A 19,557-nucleotide genomic window follows, 5' to 3' on the forward strand; every position below is an offset into this window, starting at 1 on the left:
TTTTATTTAAAATATGTTCCACTTCGGGTCCTTAATTTGAAATAAAATCCACTTTAGATCTTTATTTGAGAAAGTGAGAATAATTTAGACTCTTATTTGGACTTTTTTTGCCACGCAATGTTTACAAAACATAGAGTGATAAAAGTCACTTACCTCCTTTAATCACGAAGTCAAACGATGCGGAGTCATTATCATAAATTATTGGCTTATAATAAGAACTAGACAGTCTTGGGCGAAAAAGGCAGTTTTGGTAAAATTTCAAAAATGTCGTCCGGGGTTTGGTCTTAGGTTCGTTGGCCCGACACATATCAAATAGCTCAATGATATTTACTAGTTAGTATGTTACCATATAATTTCCCAGGATATCAGAAAATAATTTTTCTCGTGTGCTAGTCCTAAATTTGAATTCTCCAAATCTTAGAATACCGAAATCTCCAAAACTTAGTTTCCATCAATTTCTTTTATGAGTAAGGGAATAACAAACATTTAGATGAGTAAAACATTTTTACACGCGTCAACCTTAATATTGCAGTTCATACATTTCGATGTACGCATGTATGTTCATTCAAAATACTTATACGCCAAAAATTATAACCTAATATTTTCCCCAGAAAAAAAAACATAGACGTATAATTTGGTATCTACTGAGAGCAACAAGATTCCGAGTATACAATATTTTTCCAGGAATTACTGGAAATAGCAATAATTCGAAAATTTCCAGAAAATCCACAGAACGTAATAATGCATGTTTCACTCAAATCCAATTTTAGGAATGAGTCAAGTCCTTGAACAGAGTTTGGTAGCACTCTTGTCCGACTCCCATGGAGATCCGTTACCTCCGATGTAATTTCGGTATCAGATAGTTCCATTGCAATTAGCAATTCTAGTCCCCTAAAACAAACACCATAGACTTTTATGGATATATAGATCCATTGCCAATTGTTAGTTAGGCCACACTCAGATTTTATTTTATTTATTTACTGCGTGTTTTGATCTTGATACAGTAGTTCTTGCATTATGTTGGGGTCATGAGTGTGTGTATTGTCGATCTTGTTAGTGTTGTCACTCTGTTACCTCATATTTCATGCTGAGGATCTGTTGTTTTCCTATTCTTTACATTTTCTCTGCTGTACAAAGTGACAGGATTTGTGTCTGGATAACTAGTTGTGCAGAAACTTCCATATCCGGTGGATGAAAACCTTGATACAGCGATTTGCCACCTTTAGTTGTAGTAGAGGTATCACAAAAGTCATTTCCTATATTAACATTCATGTAGAACAGTTTTACAGGGTTCAAGGGGGCATACATGGCCAGAAGGGCTCACAACACGAGGATTATTGTGAAAGATTTTGTCATTTTTGAAGTCTCAAAGTGGGTGAGTGATCTGTTATCAGATCAGGGCAGTTATTCATCTTATGAGATATGTGAACTAGGATCAACAAGACTTGGGCATGAGGATTCTGCTGATCTTGGCATTGACAATTCTGAATATGAGTTGACCTATCCGGAAGCAAGTTTGATGTAGACACTCATTAATAAAATTTCATTTTGGAAAAAATAGAAGGATTTTCGTCGCTCAACATACGCAACTGAGGTGTAAACAGCATTTTGAGTGGCAGAAAGCCCCTTATGATAATGCTGCCATGGTCAAAGATCAGTATTACAAGGACTTCCCTTCTGAAAGAGAAAGTCACATGGTTCATGCTCAATGACCACCATCAGAAATTGTTAGCGCGGGACGCATGACAACCATTCTGTTTAAAATAGTTTCTAAACATAAATAGATTTTTCTATTTTTATTTCTAGAAGAGTTTCTAAGAAAAATAACCGTTTGATAACGACACAAAATTTCTTCCTTTCGGACGGTGGCGGCGACGACCGACGACCTTTAATATAAAAAATAAAAATGATTTAGTAACAAAAAAAATGAATAAAATAAAATAAAATAAATCATAAAATATAAAATATAAAAATAAAAACAAATTTATTTTATTTATTCTATTTTATTTGATTTTATGAATAAATTTGTTTTAAAATGAATAAAAAAAAAAAAAAAAAATTATTTGGCAAAACACTCAAGGCAAATAAAAGTAAATTTATTAAATTTATTTTTAATAAACTAAAAATAAAATGATAAATAAAAATAATTTATTTATTTTAATAATTTTATTTTTATTTTTAAATGAATAAAATGAATATATTTATTTTTATTTATTTTTATTTTTAATAAAATGAGGAGAGGTGGAGGAGGAGAAGGAGGAGGAGGAGGCAGAGACGTAGAGGAGATGAGGGAGGACTCACCGAAATTAGGGTTTAGTGAGAGAAATTATTTCGATTTATCTTCCGTAAATCGAAGTAGAAAATTTTAGGCCATGTTTGGCAACATTCCAAACAGTGACTAATTTTGATTTTTTGTTCCCGAGAATCGGTTTGGGACGAGAATCGCGTTTGGTAAAAATTTTGTTTCCTAGGAACAAATTTGTTCCCGACCGGTTTTGGAGTAGATTTGAGAATAAAAAAAAAAAAGTTGATTCTACGTCCGAGAATCAAAAAAGAATCAACACAATAAAACTCTTCTTCTTTCCTTCCGCCATCACGCGACCGTCGCCCGCCGCCGCCCGCCGTCCGCCGCCGCTCATCATCGCTGGTCGCCGGCCGCCGGCCGGGTCCGGCGAGCTCGCCGAGGCTCGCCCGCCCACCGGCGAGCCTCGCCGGGCCGGGCGAGGCCCGCCCCGGCCACCGGCCGAGCTCGCCTAGCTCGACCGGTGGCCAGGCGGCCCTCACCCGGCCCGGCGAGGCCCGCCGTCCACCGGCGAGGCGAGGCCTCGCCGGGGCTAGGCGAGGCCCGCCTAGCCACCGGCCGGGCTCACCTAACCCGACCGGTGGCCGGGCGGGCCTCACCCGCCCGGCGAGCCTCGCCCGCCCGGTGAGGCCCGCCTATCCACCGGCGACGCTCGGCCTCGCCAAATCTGGCGAGGCTAAGCCTCGGCGGGCCGGGCGAGGCTGCCGGCGACGCTCGGCCGACGAGGGTCGCCCTCGCCGGGCCGGCGACGCTGGTGAGGTCGTCGGCCCTCGTCCGGCCGGCTTCTTTGGTCCGCGACCGGCCACAAGAAGAAAAGAAAAATATGAGAAAAAGGAAAAAATGAAAAGAAAAAAAAATGAAAAAGGTAAAAAAAAAATGAAAAAAAGGTAAAAAAAAAAAAGAAAAAAAAAGTAGAAAAATTATTTAAAAATAAAAAAATAATTTGGAACATAATCAATGGACACGTTATCAAACGCAATTCTATTCCATAATAAAAATTTTAGACGATTCTTACCAAACACGTTCTTTTACTCGGGATCGGTTCCCCGGGAACAATAAAAATAATCATTTCTTGTCGAATCGGTTCCGAGAACAGAATCGTTGCCAAACGCGCCCTTAGCTTCTGATTTCTCTTCTAAATTTATTTCTGGAATAGAAATCTATTCCAGAAATAGAAAAACTGAATAAGTTTATCAAACGGATTTCTCTTCCAGAAACAGGTCTGGAACAGAAAAACTATTTCTGGAACAGAAATTTTGGATTGTCATGCACCCCCTTAAGCTCCAGAAAAGCGAGCGAAGTAGCTGCATTTTATCCCATTGCAAACAACACTATGTATCATCCCGAATTTCCCGACGTGCAGCACAAGGTTACAGTTTTCCAAGGGTGTCAGCTGTCCCTTTTCCATCAGAAGAGTGGCATGAGTTGAACAGAGTTCTCACAAAAGCGCAACAAAGTTTATCTATAGCAAAAACAGACATAGAAGATCTCATAGCTGGATTGAATTAAGAGACTGCTGTAAGACAATTCTTAACAACCAAAGTATCTTCTTTGCTCTTGGAGAATATGCCAAGTCTTGTATGTACCCATCATCTCTCATCAAGGGAAGCGTTTGTTGCCACTCCACCATTTTGTATTTCGAGATAAGAGTTGCGATCAGCTTCTACGCAGTAAATTACTGGTATCTCTTTCCCCAGCTGGTCACTCCAACCTTCTCCCTGCAGTTTGAACATATGCCAGTAGTCATTTTGATAGTATCAGCGGGACAAATCTGATGTCCTCCAAGGATGAAAGTCTGTATGGATATATTTGATGAATACATTTAGCCTTTGAAATCTTACGGTGTTCCAATCTGTTATTTTTTCTGTGTTGTGGAGCTTTTATATGGGATGCTTAATCTATTATGGGTCGTTCGGGTTGTGATAGCCCCATCTTGAGACTGTTACATGGTTAAGAGGCTACCATTACCTGTTGCGCATTGACTTTTCTGACTGCTGATATATACCTGTGTTCGTTCATGCGTCAGTGTTAGGATAATGCAACTAAATTCATGAGGATTGTGTCTTGAAGGTCAAATATCTTGAAGTGGAACTTGAAACCATGAGAAATATTGAGGAAGATGCTGACAGTCTTGTTCATTGACAATGCAACATTGACGAAACAAGCCAATTCGGCAATCCATGGTGCTTTAAATATGCATGTCAAAGCCAAAGAAAAGGATGAAGATGATGAATCTGGTAATTAGCACAATATCATTTCTCTCGCAAAATTTATTCTTCTATTGACATTTCCTCCAGAATTAGAATGGTTTGTTCATATCAAACGGCGACACTCCATGACACCACCATTTCAAGAAGTGGTAGTTTTGCATGTACACACTTATAAGTGTGTATATGATGCATAAGAAATGAGATTTTGCTAATGGATTTCAGCTTTATGGCTTCCTTTTGGGATTGTAATCATCTTCCTTCTGTTGTATATTTGTAGAACCTCAGACAATTTCTTAGCATATGCAGCCTGGGTTGTTTTAGGTCTTTGAATTCTGATTAAACCAAGCCCAAATCCTTGATTAACATCACCGATGACGATTTCCATGAGTATCAATATATGAGTTGCGGATGCAAGAAGAGAAATGACTTGCTTACTTCTATTCAATGAAGCCGAGCTCGTTCTCCAGCAATCCCTGTGGAGCTTGTGCATCCTGAAATATGGCCATGAACTAATCGATTAAGGCATATATGAAATCCACGACCAGAACTAGAAAGTGCAAGAATAGTTTCTTTGCACTCTGTAGTGCTTTCAGTTTCGAACGGCATGCATAAGATTATACACAACAGATATCCTCAGATTTATTAACAACACAAAGAAAGTTAGAACTTCAGTGATTTGGGGAATTGATCTATGATGCACTAAGCCCGAACTCCAATCTCAAGCACAATGGCTAATTTGCTGAAACCATGATAAAACAGCTGTACTTGCATTGATCCCCAAATTACTTGAAAATTATTCTTTATAAGACGAATAGCCAAATTAATAATCATAATAACCATCAGACGTTAGTGCATCAAAATCAAGACAATAACCATGATTTCGATGCATTATACCAAGTCACATTGAACTTTGGACTACTTTTTTTTCTTTTTTGGTCGAAAACTTTGGACTACTTCATATGACCAAAAAATCATCCATAACGATTTCAATAATCCATTCTAACAAATTTTCAGTATAATGCCAAATTAGACCGTCCATTGGCGATCGAATCCGAGTTACATCATCAGGGCATCATTTAGTAGCTCCAGCCGGAGCTAATTTAGTTACCTACAAGTTCAAAGAAAACGTATATAGTCCAGGTTCCCACTATATGAACCAGTCTTTATGTTTTCGGAAAAAAGGAATACGATTTACATGACATTTGGAAAAAAAAGAAAAAAATAATGCCGATATATGTGAGAAACAAATTCATTGTATGGTTTTACAGAGTATTTTTGGCAAATTTATGGGCAAATAGCTACAAGGTGGTCATACGAGATTCAACCATATGGAAATTTATCTACGATGCACCAAGCCCCCAATTCCAGCTTCGAGCAAATCGGCTCATTTGCTGAAACCATAATAATCAATTCTAGTTCTATCGATACCTCAAATTACATGAAAATCATTCTGCATCAGACGAATAGTCAAATTAATGATCGTAATAACAATCGGACAAAATTACACGAAAACAAAGAAAATCACCGTGATTTTCTAGTTCTTAGATTGTGGAAGAAATTATTATTATTATTATTATTATTATTATTATTATTATTATTATTATTATTATTATTATTATTATTATTATTGTGAAAATATCATTTCCTTTGGGTTAATACCCTGAAAAATCCTAAACTAGTACACGTGTAACAAATTCACCTCATGAAAAACCCAAACTGATACATCTATTACAAATTTACCGCAATTGATCATAAAAAACCCAAAACTGGTATATCCGTAACAAATTTATTCAACAGTCAAAAACTCCAAACCTGGTACATTTGTGACAAATATACCATCCATTAAATTGTATTAATACCATAATAAATCACAAAAATTGTATAATTGTGACAAATGGAAAGTAAAATCGTAAATTGGTATACCAAACAATTGTCACGTATCATTCAACTTAGTAATGTGACAGTAAAATTTAACGAAAACTAACATAGGGTAAAATTGTCATAAGTGTATCAAATTGGGGTAAATTTGTCAAAAGCGTGTCAGTTTGAGGTTTTTTGTGATCAAAAAATTAGTTTTGGGTAAATTTATCACAAGTGTAACAGTTTGAAATTTTTCAAGGTATTAACCCTTACCCTTTTAAGTAATTGAGTCAATTTTGTCTTTGCTAACACAAAGTCCCTCTAAGCACTTAAAAAAATGTGAAAACCCATTATTTTATCCATTAGCACTTCTACCGTCATCATCCACAAATCATGATTTAAAACTTAAGGTGAACATGTATGCATGCTTTAAACTGAATATGTCTAACGGGGACAAGTGTATATATATAGGAAGAGAAGAAACCAAAGGAACTTTTACCGACCGTAAGAAGAGCTGAGATAATTCTTTCTTTCTCGAGTTGGTTGTTGATATCGGTATTCTATTATCTTTCACAAGAGGCAATGACTTATATTTGAATTTTGGTGGTCCCACGTGTCTGGATGATGTGGACAAGGCAACTTTTCTTGAAGTTGATCTGGGACAATCAAATGCCACAGCTTCTTCAATTTTGATAAATTAGGCAACTCTTTTAAGGAATCGCATCCATCAAAAGTCAATGAGACTCATGATTCCAATTTCTCTAGACCTCGAGTCTCTATTAGCCCAGGGCAACCCCTCATACTCAACACTTGGAGCCCCTCTAATCTCGATACCAAAAGCCTCTCAAGCATTGCACTATCCTTTAACTCCAAACTGTGGAGTTCCTTTAGTTGCTGTCCAAGCAAATCATCAAATTCAACTTCCCTTAGCTGACAGTTAAGAAGGTACAAACTAGTAAAATTGGTCAAGTTGGAAAAGAGTGACCTTCCCATGGGTGACTTCACATCATGTAAAGTCAATTTTTCAAGACTGGAAGGAAGCCCCATTAGAGATCGTGGGTCAACACAAGTTATCTCAAGAATTTGAAGACGCGAAAGAGTAGCCAAATTAATCGGAGGAAATGTGACATCTCCAGTGACAAGTGTCAAGCTCTCCATAAAATTTAGCCTCTCGATCCACTCTATCTTTGGAACCCCTTGTCTAAATTCCAACAACCTAGGAGTGTCACATTGTATATGAAGATGGACTAAGTTAGTCAGGCATGAAAGGTCATGGGTTGTCCACAATAAATGAGATGAGAACTTTAACTCCTTCAAATTCACAGGGAGATTTGACAATTGTTCATGTTCATTACACCGATCCAAATGAAGTTGTTGCAGATGAGAAAGCTTATTCATAGTTGTGGACAATCTCCTTATCTTGCTCTCTGTCATCTCTAGCTTTGTACAAAAGGATAGACCCCCAATTTCACTTGGAATTTCTCCCTTCATATTTCCACAGAAATTCGCATGTAAAGCTTGCAGATTCTCTAGCATCCCTATGACCTTTGGTAGCTCTCTAATGGCACATTCGTCTAGACGAAGAATCTTCAATCGTTTGAGATTTCCAATAGAAGTAGGTAATTCTATGATATCCGTTCCGCTTAAATCTAGCTCAAGCAAAGACTCTATCCCTCCTATTTGGTCCGGTAGCTTCTTTATATGGGTTTGATGAAGACTCATCTTCCTCAACTTTTTAAGATTCCCAATAGAAACAGGCAATTCTATGATTTTTGATTCCCTCAAATCTAGCTCAAGCAAAGACTCTAGCCCTCCTATTTGGTTTGGTAGCTTCTTTATATCGGTCCAACAAAGACTCATCTTCCTCAACTTTTTAAGATTCCCAATAGAAATAGGCAATTCTGTGATATATGTGTCCCTTAAATCTAGCTCAAGTAAAGACTCTAGCTCTCCTATTTGGTTCGGTAGCTCCTTTATATTAGTCCGACAAAGACTCATCTTCCTCAACTTTCTAAGATTCCCAATAGAAATAGGCAATTTTGTGACTTCAATTCCGCTCAAATCTAGCTCAAGCAAAGATTCTAATCCTCCTATCGTGTTCGGTAGCTCCGTTATCGAAGTGTTACAAAGACTCATCCTTATCAACATTTTAAGATCTTGGATGGAATCTGGAAGTGTTCTAAGAAAATGACAATCATCTAAAGACAAATACTCCAAACGCGTCATCTCTCCAATGGAATGGTGAAGTTTTTGAAGTTGCATCCCTACTATTTCTAGCATTGATAGGGATTTTAGACCACTAAATACCAACGGTAGAGGAAAAAGGTCAGAACCGTTGTTATGTGAGTCATACCAAGTGTTGATTTCCAAGTGTTTCAAGTGCTCTAGTTTAGAGAGAGAGATATCAACCACTAGTGAGTTTGTGCACTCTTTAATGACCAATCTCTTCAAATTTGAGCATTTCGAGAAGTCGGGAGTCCTTTTTAAGTTTGGACAATACCCAATCTCCATAACTTTTAAGTTCTTGCTCACTTAACAAAAAAAAAAAAAAAAAAAAAAAAAAAGGCAAGAATCAGCCACAAGAATCAGCCAAGTCAAGAATGGGAAATTGGAAAGTTTGGTTAGCAAGAGAAATGTGAAAAAGTAAACTACATGGCGTGATGTTCGTACCAGACATGACCCCCATCCGGTCCAATCTTCAGAAATGTCATCACTTGAAAGCTCGAGCATAGCTAACTTCTTGAGACTCAAATTCTTCACATTTAATTCCAAAGGACAACGATGCCAAGAGAGCCATGTTAACTTGGAGAGAAGATTCTTAAAGTCCCCTACCAAGTTCCCACCCTCTAAATCCAAGAATCTTAGATTGGGCAATTTTGAAAATTCTTCACTTGTGAAATTGTACTCTTCAGAGAGTCCTGTTAATGTTAGTGCTACAACTTTGTCTGTCCCCTGGTGATAGGAAAAAGCCTACATGAACATTTGAATTGGATGACAAACATGGTGCTGCACAAGTCTAAGGAGCTTATTTATGTTTAGCAATGAAACACACATTAGTGCTTCGTACAAATCTAAATTGAGAAAAGAATACAAAAGTGGTCTTGCTGTTGAAAAGAATGATTTATCTTGTATAAAGCTTAATAATGTTTCTAATCCATCAATTGAAGCAAACTTTTGTCACAAAGAACTTTATTACTACTTAGGGGAAAATTGTCCAAAATGTTCTAAACATATTGGATTTTTGCCAATTAAGTTCTAAATATTTTTATATTATGCCAATTTAGTATATCTGGCCAATTTTTCCTAGGAATCACTAATGTGGATGATGGTTGTCTTATGTGACGTAGCTAACATTTTTTTTTTGGTAAGACATGACGCAGCCGACGTTGACGTGTACAATTTTTAATAATATTTTTTTCAATTTTTTTAAAATTTTTTTATTTTTTATTTTTTTCTTCTTAAACTAAGGCTAGTGAGATTGTTAGCCAACCCTTGCTTGGTCTAGGCAATGGGATGGAGGCCCTTGCTAACCAACTTCTTCACCAAACCAGGCGAGGGTTGCCGAAATAGGGTAATAAATAAATAAATAAATAAATAAAATTAATATATTATTTAAAATTGTTCATGTGTGTGTTGGCCATAGCACATAAAACTACCAATGTCTACATCAACAATTTTCGGCCAAAATTAGTGCGGTCTCAATTGACAAAACGTGAAAATTTTTAGCACTCAATTTGCAAAATTGAAAGGTTTAACACTGAGTTAACAAAAATTTAATAGGTTTAGAATTTTTAAATAATTTTCCCTATCATTGAGTGCCAGACCGAATTCATAAAAATCTCTTGAGTTTATAACCCCATTGCAATTATATGGATCAAATCCTGATTGTGTATTCTACAAAAAGGATCGATGTTTTAAAAGGATTTGCTTTCATAACAGTAAAGATATTCAATCCACTCATAAAGTCTTTAGTATGATGTTTGAAAGCTCTACTGGACAATTCACGAAATATTGCATATTACAATTATTCACTTAATCTATTACCAAATTTCAAGTAAGAGGACTCATTCCAGAGTAAAGTTCCTAAACTTGCTAATGATTTCCAACTTAGCAAAAAATGAATGAAATCAGGCTTGAAAAGCTTTGATAGCCTTGGAAGTCTCAATGTGGATCTAGTTTAATATAATTTGCTGAACAACATTGTATTTAATGTATTCCCAAAGTGTTTGCTATTAATAACTTTCCGTTGTAACCTTTTAGATATGATTTGTAATGGAATTACCATCATGAATTCTTATACAAACCTTTTTCTTTTTCTTTTTCTTTTTGCCAAAGTAAAAGTCAAACAAAAAAAATATTTTACCAAAAAAAAAAAAAAAAAATTCCAACAAGAAACTAACTCCACAACCTTTGAAAAATGCATGGTTGATTTTTCCTAAAGAAAATGGTAAGGTGACAATAACTTACCTCTTTCATCCGAACCACATCAAAGGCAATCGTAGGCTCCCATAACCTGCTACGCTTCTTTGGAAAATTGACATCTTCACGTCGAACAACTTCTCTTCCAAGATCTTTAAGTTGATCATGCATCCACAACGTATCATCTTTTGTTATCATTATCAAAGACATACGGGTAAGGACAAGTAGTTCACTCCTTGGAAAATAGTTGGAAGCTTTCCACATATAGTATGGGTGGAGTCTATCTTTTCCAATGAAGAAACAAGCAATATCAAGAAAGATCTCTCTTTGATGAGGCTGTAACATGTCATAACTGATTTTTAATTTATCGAGGACTTCCGGGTTGGGCACCAAATCTAACTTCTTCAAAGTGTCTTTCCAAAAAATTTTGCTCTTGCAATAAAGTGAGGAATCAATAACCTCGAGAGCTAAAGGAAGTCCACCTGTTTTCGTAGTAATTTTTTTGAGCTATCAACCAAGTCCCGCGGTGGGAAATCCATCCTGAAGGCATGTTTACTAAAAAGCCGAAGAGCATGGAAAGAATCCATTTCTGTCATTTTATAGATTATAAACTCTTGAAAATGTGCTTGGAAACTACTCTCTTTGTCCTCCTCCTTGATTGGCAAAAAGTTGATATCCCTTGTTGTAATGATGATTCTGCTTCTTGGACCAAACCAATCACTCTTTCCTGCTAACTTAGAGAGTTGATCTCTCTTATCCACATCATCGAGAACAAGGAGAACTTTCTTATCACGAAACCTTTCTCTAATTGTGTTAATCCCTACATCAACATAATGGTGGATCCCTATAGATCTGCCTTGGAGAATTTCTGATAATAACTGTTTTGTAAGTCAACAATTCTACCTTGTTGCATAGATTCGCGAATGTCTGAAAGGAAGCTACAACCTTGAAATTGATTGGAGATTTGATTAAAGATAGCACTTGCGAGAGTTGTCTTACCGACACCGCCCATTCCATGGATGACTAGGTAGTGAACATCACGAGAACCTTCGTTTAACATGTCCATGATAGCTTCAACACGATCATGAATCCCAACTAAATTATTAGGCAGATTTCTCATTCTTTTCATCAGCTTGGTCAAAATCTCATCAACAATAGTGTTGATGATTTCACCCTGCTTACAATATTGACATACGAGTCTTAGCATGAAACATAGGGCAAAAGAACTCTCAAGTTGAGCAATATTCTAGACACGGAATCAAGCGGATTTAAATGGGCGAGGTTTAATCAAATGGAAGCTCACTTTCTTTACTGAAAGGAAATCTTGACTAATGAAATTAGATCTATACTATATTTGGACGAGTGGTTCGGGAACAAAAGATAATAATTGCCAGGGAAAAAGGAAAGAAATTGGATAAACCAATATACTGTGATTGGTGGAAGTAATTAAAACAGAAAACAAATGGGAGAGAATTCTATTCCTTATTATAATCTCACTTTTTTTATTGCCTGAGAAAATAAATGAACAAAAAGCATATTCCAAAGTCATACTCTTATCCTTTGTCCTTCATGCCCCAACCCTTGATTCTTGCGACCTCGGTCAAAGCTTCCTTCCATTGCCGAATCTCATCGAGGCCAAACTCCTTCTCATGCTTCTTCAGAACATCGAGGTACAATCGAGTTTTGAGCTTTACATCATCGGGATTCACGTCATAGAATATGGGTAGAATCACTTTGTCATTTGCTTTGCTTGAGCACTCTAGTATGTATGTGAGCTCGCGGAGACACCACTTACTAGATGTGTAGGTCCTAGAGAAAATGGGCAAGTATATTTTGGAGGATTCAATGGCATGCAGAAGTTTGCCTGCAATCTTTTTGCCCTTTCGGATCTCTTCATTGTCTTTGAAGACACGAATCCCAGCTCCGACCAAGGAGTGATAGAGGCAATCAGTGAAATTGAGGCGGGTATCGGGGCCTCTAAAACTCAAAAACACCTCAAATTCGGCCACTGACAGCAAATTGCCATCATCGACACAAGCAAACGTCGCCATCGTATCTGAAGAGTCCCTCTTTCTCTTCATCCTTCTTCAGGAGCTCAAAATCTACACCGGATCTGATCACAGCGGGATGTGGAGTCCTTTCTAAATCTGATCTGAGATTCCTCAAGAGGAATCAGCAAAGCACCAGAGGCAGGAGAATTGCAATGCTCTTTCGCTGTCTTTCTCGGATTCGTTTGCTTTTTACTCGGCACGGAAAGGAAAAAGAATGGCGACGACTTTGGACAGTCTTAGCCTCCTCCAAAGTGGCGGAATCCAGCTTGATCACGTTATGCTGGCAATGAAAAAGGTTGCTTTACACCGTTCGTTCTTGTGCAATAATACCTCATTGAAATATGAGATCGGTCGGCCACAACACGTCCACGTCAACGAATGGTTCCTACTTCCTACTGCTCTTTTCACATATAAAATATGAATTACCTCTTTCTTAGTTAAAAGGTTTTCCCCCGATAATAGGCCTGCATTTGACCAAGAAGAAAAGAAAAAACGATAATAGGCTTGCACGCATTAGTTGCCGCGCCAGACCCGGCGCGGAGTCATTTCCTCTCTCCTGCTTTTTCTCCATCCGAAGGATGAAGACTGACGCCTTCTCTCTCCCTTCCTCTTGTAAGTTCAAAATTTTAGGTTCCCTCGTCTTTGTTTTCTCCGATGCGTGCTTGCTCGCTTGGCGTTCGTTCTCATTGTGTCTCGCTTCTTTGCTCTCTGCTCCGGCGCTTGCTTGGCTTGTTCGCTCTCTGCTTCCGTGCTCCCTCGCTCTCTGAATTCCTTCTCATCCCAAAATCAGATTCTGGAAATTTTTTCTGAGGGCTCTAAGAATGTTCAATTATCATGAACTGCGAGTTGTGGCTTGCAATTTTAACGAGGCAAATTTTGTGAGCTGAGGTTGATCTGGAGAGTGTCTTACGCTCTTTTCTAGGACTTTTGAGTCTTGTCTGATGGGCATGCCATGTATTTAACTACAGATATGAGAATTGTAAGGTGGTATGTCACCTAAAACTTGTATCGGATTCTGCTATCCTGGCAAATGAAGGAAGAACATTGTACGGTACTTGACAAATGCAGGCTTTGCCAAAGCAGTGATATTATCATTGTACGTTGAATAATTCGTGAACCAAACTAAAGTTCAGATATTAATTTGAAAAATAATTAAGAAATTTGCTATTTGTATTTTATTTTCTGAAATTTGTCCCCATTTTTGTTTCAGGGGAAAAAAGGTCTGATTAGAGAAATTGGAGGGAAATGAAACGAGTAAAGTAGTCGCTTCATCAGTTCTAAATTTCGTAAACCAAAATACAGATTTGTCGTAAAAATTAAGTTTATATGACTCCAAAATAAAACCTTCTTTTGAATTGAATCGAAGTCGATCTCCATCGTAACCGGCTTCTCAGCTTCACCTGAGCGGCCCTCGAACACGCCAGTTCAGCTGCTTCTATTTTGGCTTTTGCCGCCTTTCCCCTAGCTAACAAGCAAGGCTATTTAACTTTCCAAGGCAAGTTTGAATTGAGAAGTCCATCTAAACGGTTCGCAAGGCAACTAGGAAGACGTTACATGAGATATCTAATTATCGAAAATCAGAACAAGTTGCTGTCACTCAATGACCTTCCCATTACCATGGCGAGAATCCCTCAGACACCACCCTAGATCTCCAGGCTGCCATGACAAGGGCGACAAGAAATTCTTGCGCGACCATCGCGAACACAATGCATTTCCTCGAAGAAGAAATGCTACCGAAGATAGGAGAATATATGCGTTGCACCGATATTTTCTGTTGGCCCTTTCCACAAGTTAGCCCCTTCTTCATCTAGCTCATTACTGAAGGAAAATACCGGGTGCATTTCATGGCTCAACAGACAAGCTAGCAGATCGGTCTTTTACGTAAACATCGGCAGCGGGGCTAGCGTTAACGAGGAAGGACTGCTGGATTGGCCATGAGAGAGAGGCCTTTCTTGTGGGTGGTACGACCCAGTTTGTTGTGCTACGCGAAGTGGCTCGAGCTCTTGCCGAAGTGGGAGATATAATACCAGGTCTTTTGCTTCTTTCCCTTTAGTGATACAAAAGAAGAAATAGCGTTTCGAAAATGGATTTTATTAACAAATGCTTTTTGGACGCTGTTAAGCAATCAAGTAAGAGAAAAGTATAGTTCCCCATGCATCAATTGTTCCCATGACACTCGTAATACCCGCATTCACTATTCTGAGCATAACAAATCAACTTATAAATATGAAATCAAGGATCTCATGTGCAACTACATAACATCTTAGTTATGGTAGTTTCGACATAACACTGGAAGAATGCACGGAGCTCTTCTCATCTACCGTTGGAATATTATCTGCTTATTGCAATAAATTTTGAATCGACATTCACACATCTAAAACTATTACTCGAGAAAGAATTTGTCTACCCAAGTCCAAATGGGTTCATCTAGACTGTTATTTGTTGCACAAATTGACAGAATGCGTAAAGGAAGCAAGATGCAAGAGACAAAGGGATTGAGAGAAGTTTTTCTATTACTTCAATTGTATCAATTCGACATACAATGTTTTGTAATTATAATACAGAGTGTATATGAAGAAAGGAAATAAAAAATTCTATAAATCAAATCTATATTTCTGTCCAATATTAATTGATATGATTAGATCAATTTAGATCAAAATCCGGCGGATCTTTAGGCATATCTTCCAACACTATCCCTCAAGCCGGTGGCTTGTAGATATCCAAGACACCCGCATTCACTATTCTGAGCATAACAAATCAACTTATAAATATGAAATCAAGGATCTCATGTGCAACTACATAACATCTTAGTTATGGTAGTTTCGACATAACACTGGAAGAATGCACGGAGCTCTTCTCATCTACCGTTGGAATATTATCTGCTTATTGCAATAAATTTTGAATCGACATTCACACATCTAAAACTATTACTCGAGAAAGAATTTGTCTACCCAAGTCCAAATGGGTTCATCTAGACTGTTATTTGTTGCACAAATTGACAGAATGCGTAAAGGAAGCAAGATGCAAGAGACAAAGGGATTGAGAGAAGTTTTTCTATTACTTCAATTGTATCAATTCGACATACAATGTTTTGTAATTATAATACAGAGTGTATATGAAGAAAGGAAATAAAAATTCTATAAATCAAATCTATATTTCTGTCCAATATTAATTGATATGATTAGATCAATTTAGATCAAAATCCGCGGATCTTCAGGCATATCTTCCAACACTATCCCTCAAGCCGGTGGCTTGTAGATATCCAAGACACCTAGCTTGCTTAGTAGATATGCATGCTGCCTTGAACATAGAGGTTTGGTGAAAATGTCCGCCGGTTGTTCAGCAGTTCCAATCCCTCTTGTTTCAATCATCCCTTCTTGGATTTTCTCTCGAGTGAAGTGACAATCCACTTCTATATTCTTTCATGCATTATGAGATTGGCTGCAAGTTTTAGTGCCGACTCATTGTCACAGAACAGTTTTGTCGGCCCTTTAACTTGTATTCCAAGATCTCCAAGTAGACCTTGTATCCATACAATCTCACATGTGGTTTTTGCCATAGCTCGATATTCTGCTTTGGCTGAAGATAAAGAAACCGTTGCCTGCTTCTTGGTTTTCCATGAAAGAAGTGATTCTCCTAGTTTAATGCAAAAACCAGAGACAAATCTTCGACTCATAGCGCAAGTCGCATAATCTGCATCACAATATGCTGTCATTTCCATGTTGCATTTTCTAGACAAAAGTATTCCCAGTCCTGGACACTTCTTCAAATACTTTACAACCTTCAGAGTAGCATTCATGTGACATTCCTTCGGTTTGTGCATAAATTGGCTGAGATTTTGCACTGCATACGATATATCAGGCCTGGTCATAGTCAGGTATATGAGTTTTCCAATGAGTTTCTGATAACTTGTTGGATCTTTAAGAAGAGGATCATCCTGAGATGTTTCCTTGACATGATCCGCTGCAATTAATCTGGTATTCTGCTTGATTGGAATAATTGCTGATTTGCATCCTGATAAACCTACTTATGATATAATCTCTAATACAAACTTCCTCTGACTGAGAGAAATTCCTTGGTGAGATCTGGCAATCTCAATTCCAAGAAAATATTTTGGTGCTCCCAGATCTTTTATATGGAATGTAGTATGCAAATATTTCTTAAGATTCTCTATTGCAGCTTCATCATTTCCCATAATGAGAATGTCATCTACATATATCATTAAGTAAATAGATGACGTACATTTAGTCCATGTGAACAAGGCATAATCATATTTGGATTGTTTGAAGTCCGCAATGATGAGAGCCTTAGCAAATTTTGCATATTGTTGCCTAGAAGCTTGCTTTAGTCCATAAAGGGATTTGCGGAGACGATATACCTTATTCTCCCCCTGTCTCTGTAAGCCCTGAGGAATATCCATATAAATTTCTTCATCCAAGTTGCCATGGAGAAAAGCATTGTGAACATCCATTTGGTGTAAGGACCAATCATGGATTGCTGCAACTGATAAGAAAGATCGAACGGTGACATCTTTAGCAACTGGGGAGAAGCTTTCATGATAATCAAAACCTTTTCACTGAGTATAACCCTTGGCCACTGACCGAGCCTTGTAACACTCAATGGATCCATTAGCTCTATACTTGATCTTATAAACCCATTTGCATCTTATAGACTTTATGTTGGAGGGAAGGTGGACCAGTTCCCAAGTTTGATTATCATTCAATGCCTGTAATTTTGCTGCCATAGCCTGTTGCCATCGGGGATCTCTAGAAGCCTCATTATAACTAGATGGTTCCCTCTCATCGGAAATCTGACTAATGCAACATCGATGTTCGGACGAGAGTCTACCAAACGAGACATATGAGGATATTGGGTAGTGAATACCTAGTGAATTAAGAGAGGCACGGATATAATCCTTGGTCCATGTCGGTGGTTGTGTGGCTCGTCCCGTACGACGTGGAGGATGCTCTGGAGGTGAAGGAGATGGTTCTCCTATGGCTGTTTCTGCCGAAACATCAGAAAGATTGTCCACATTAGATGGAGTTGTAGGCATACCTTCCATCTCTTCCTCATGATTTGACTGATGAGGTGAACGAGATGATGGGTGTGGAGGAATTACTTGAGCTGGAGATCCTGTGAGAAAATATTCAGGAAAAACATCTTCCTGATGGGAAGAATTACGAGAATTATCTGAAACGGTTAAATTTTCCTTGGTTTCTTGGAATGGGAAAATATTTTCATGAAAAATGACATCTCTGCTCACGAAAAAATCCCCTGTGGATGGGATCAAAAACACGATATCCTTTCTGTAGATTGGGGTAACCCATAAATATGCATCATCTGGCACGAGGACTCATTTTGTCCCGAGGTCTCACAGTTGCAGTATAGCATAAACAACTGAAAACTCTTAAATGATCAAGTGCTGGTTTTTTTTCCATATAGTAATTCAAAAGGTGATTTACCAGCGAGCATTCAAGTTGGCATCCGGTTGATAAGATATGCTGCAGTGAGAATACAATCGCCCCAATAAATATCTGGAATGGATCCCTGAAACTTCAGTGCTCTGGCAACCTCCAATAGATGACGATGCTTACGTTCTACTACTCCATTTTGTTGCGGAGTGTAAACGCAGGAGCTTTCATGGAGAATCCCATGAGATAAGAAAAGCGAGCTGCATTCATGGTTAAAAAATTCTTTCCCATTATCAGTGCCAATCCGTCTGATTGTCTTCCCAAACTGATTTTTGGTCAGAATGATAAAGAATTTCATATTAGAAGACACTTGAGCTTTGGATTGCATTAGAAATATCCAGGTGGCACGAGAGTGATCATCCACAATAGTAAGAAAAAAACGCGAACCATCACAATGTGCTGTGTGATAAGGTCCCAAAACATCAACGTGAAGTAGTGAAAAAACAGTAGTGGAGTGACTCTTAGTGGTGGGAAAGGGTGTGCGAGATTGTTTTGCCATAGGACATATATGACATTTAGAATAGGGGAAAAAAAACACTATGACCCATTCTTGAATGTAAAAGAAAGCTCTTATCATCGGTAGTAGCATTACACAATGATATTTTATTCAAGACAATTGATGAAAAATCAAAAGTGATTTGGAAGGTCATTCCAGAAAAAAAATCCTTCTGAGAGATTACCCAAGCCCATCAGTTTGCCAGTTGAAAGGGCCTGAAAAAAACAAGCATCAGAATCAAAGAAGACTCGACAAGAATTTTCCTTGCAAACTTTGGACACTAAGATAAGATTGAATTGAAATTTAGGAACATAGAGGACATTTCGAAGGATAATTTGAGGACTCAAATGAATAGTGCCTATCAAGGTGACATTAGTGATGTTGCCATTTGGCAATTGCACAGAAATAGGAATATTCAGCTCCTTATGCATATCAGAAAAATAACTTTTATCACAAATAATGTGATCACTTGCTCCTGAGTCCACTATCCAAGCTTTCCTTGAAATAGAATTTATTAGGCAATGAGATATACCTGAAAAACTGTCTCCTTTATTTGTGATGTCTGCCTTCTGTAGAGCCTACATTAATTGCTCATATTGTCCATAGGTAATTGCCTGGTCATTACTGAGCCCAGTAACTTGGTAAGCTGCAGAATATTCTTTCTTTTTTTCTCTTGGCTTTCCATGCAATTTCCAGCAATTTTCTATAGTATGATGCGGGCGTTTGCAGTATTCGCAATATAATTTAC

The 19,557-nt window shown here is 37.9% G+C and overlaps 2 protein-coding genes across 2 annotated transcripts; both read right to left on the minus strand.

Moving 5' to 3' along the window:
• Window positions 1–7,116: 7,116 nt before the first annotated feature.
• LOC120293818 (leucine-rich repeat protein soc-2-like) lies at window positions 7,117–8,598 on the minus strand. The gene has a single exon (XM_039313579.1). The coding sequence runs from the start codon at window positions 8,596–8,598 to the stop codon at window positions 7,117–7,119; it is 1,482 nt and encodes a 493-aa protein (XP_039169513.1).
• A 3,746-nt stretch (window positions 8,599–12,344) lies between these two features.
• LOC104446789 (toll/interleukin-1 receptor-like protein) lies at window positions 12,345–12,842 on the minus strand. The gene has a single exon (XM_039313580.1). The coding sequence runs from the start codon at window positions 12,840–12,842 to the stop codon at window positions 12,345–12,347; it is 498 nt and encodes a 165-aa protein (XP_039169514.1).
• Window positions 12,843–19,557: the final 6,715 nt, after the last annotated feature.

The sequence above is a fragment of the Eucalyptus grandis genome, chromosome 5 (assembly GCF_016545825.1).
Source record: "Eucalyptus grandis isolate ANBG69807.140 chromosome 5, ASM1654582v1, whole genome shotgun sequence".
In the NCBI taxonomy this organism is placed as follows: domain Eukaryota; kingdom Viridiplantae; phylum Streptophyta; class Magnoliopsida; order Myrtales; family Myrtaceae; genus Eucalyptus; species Eucalyptus grandis.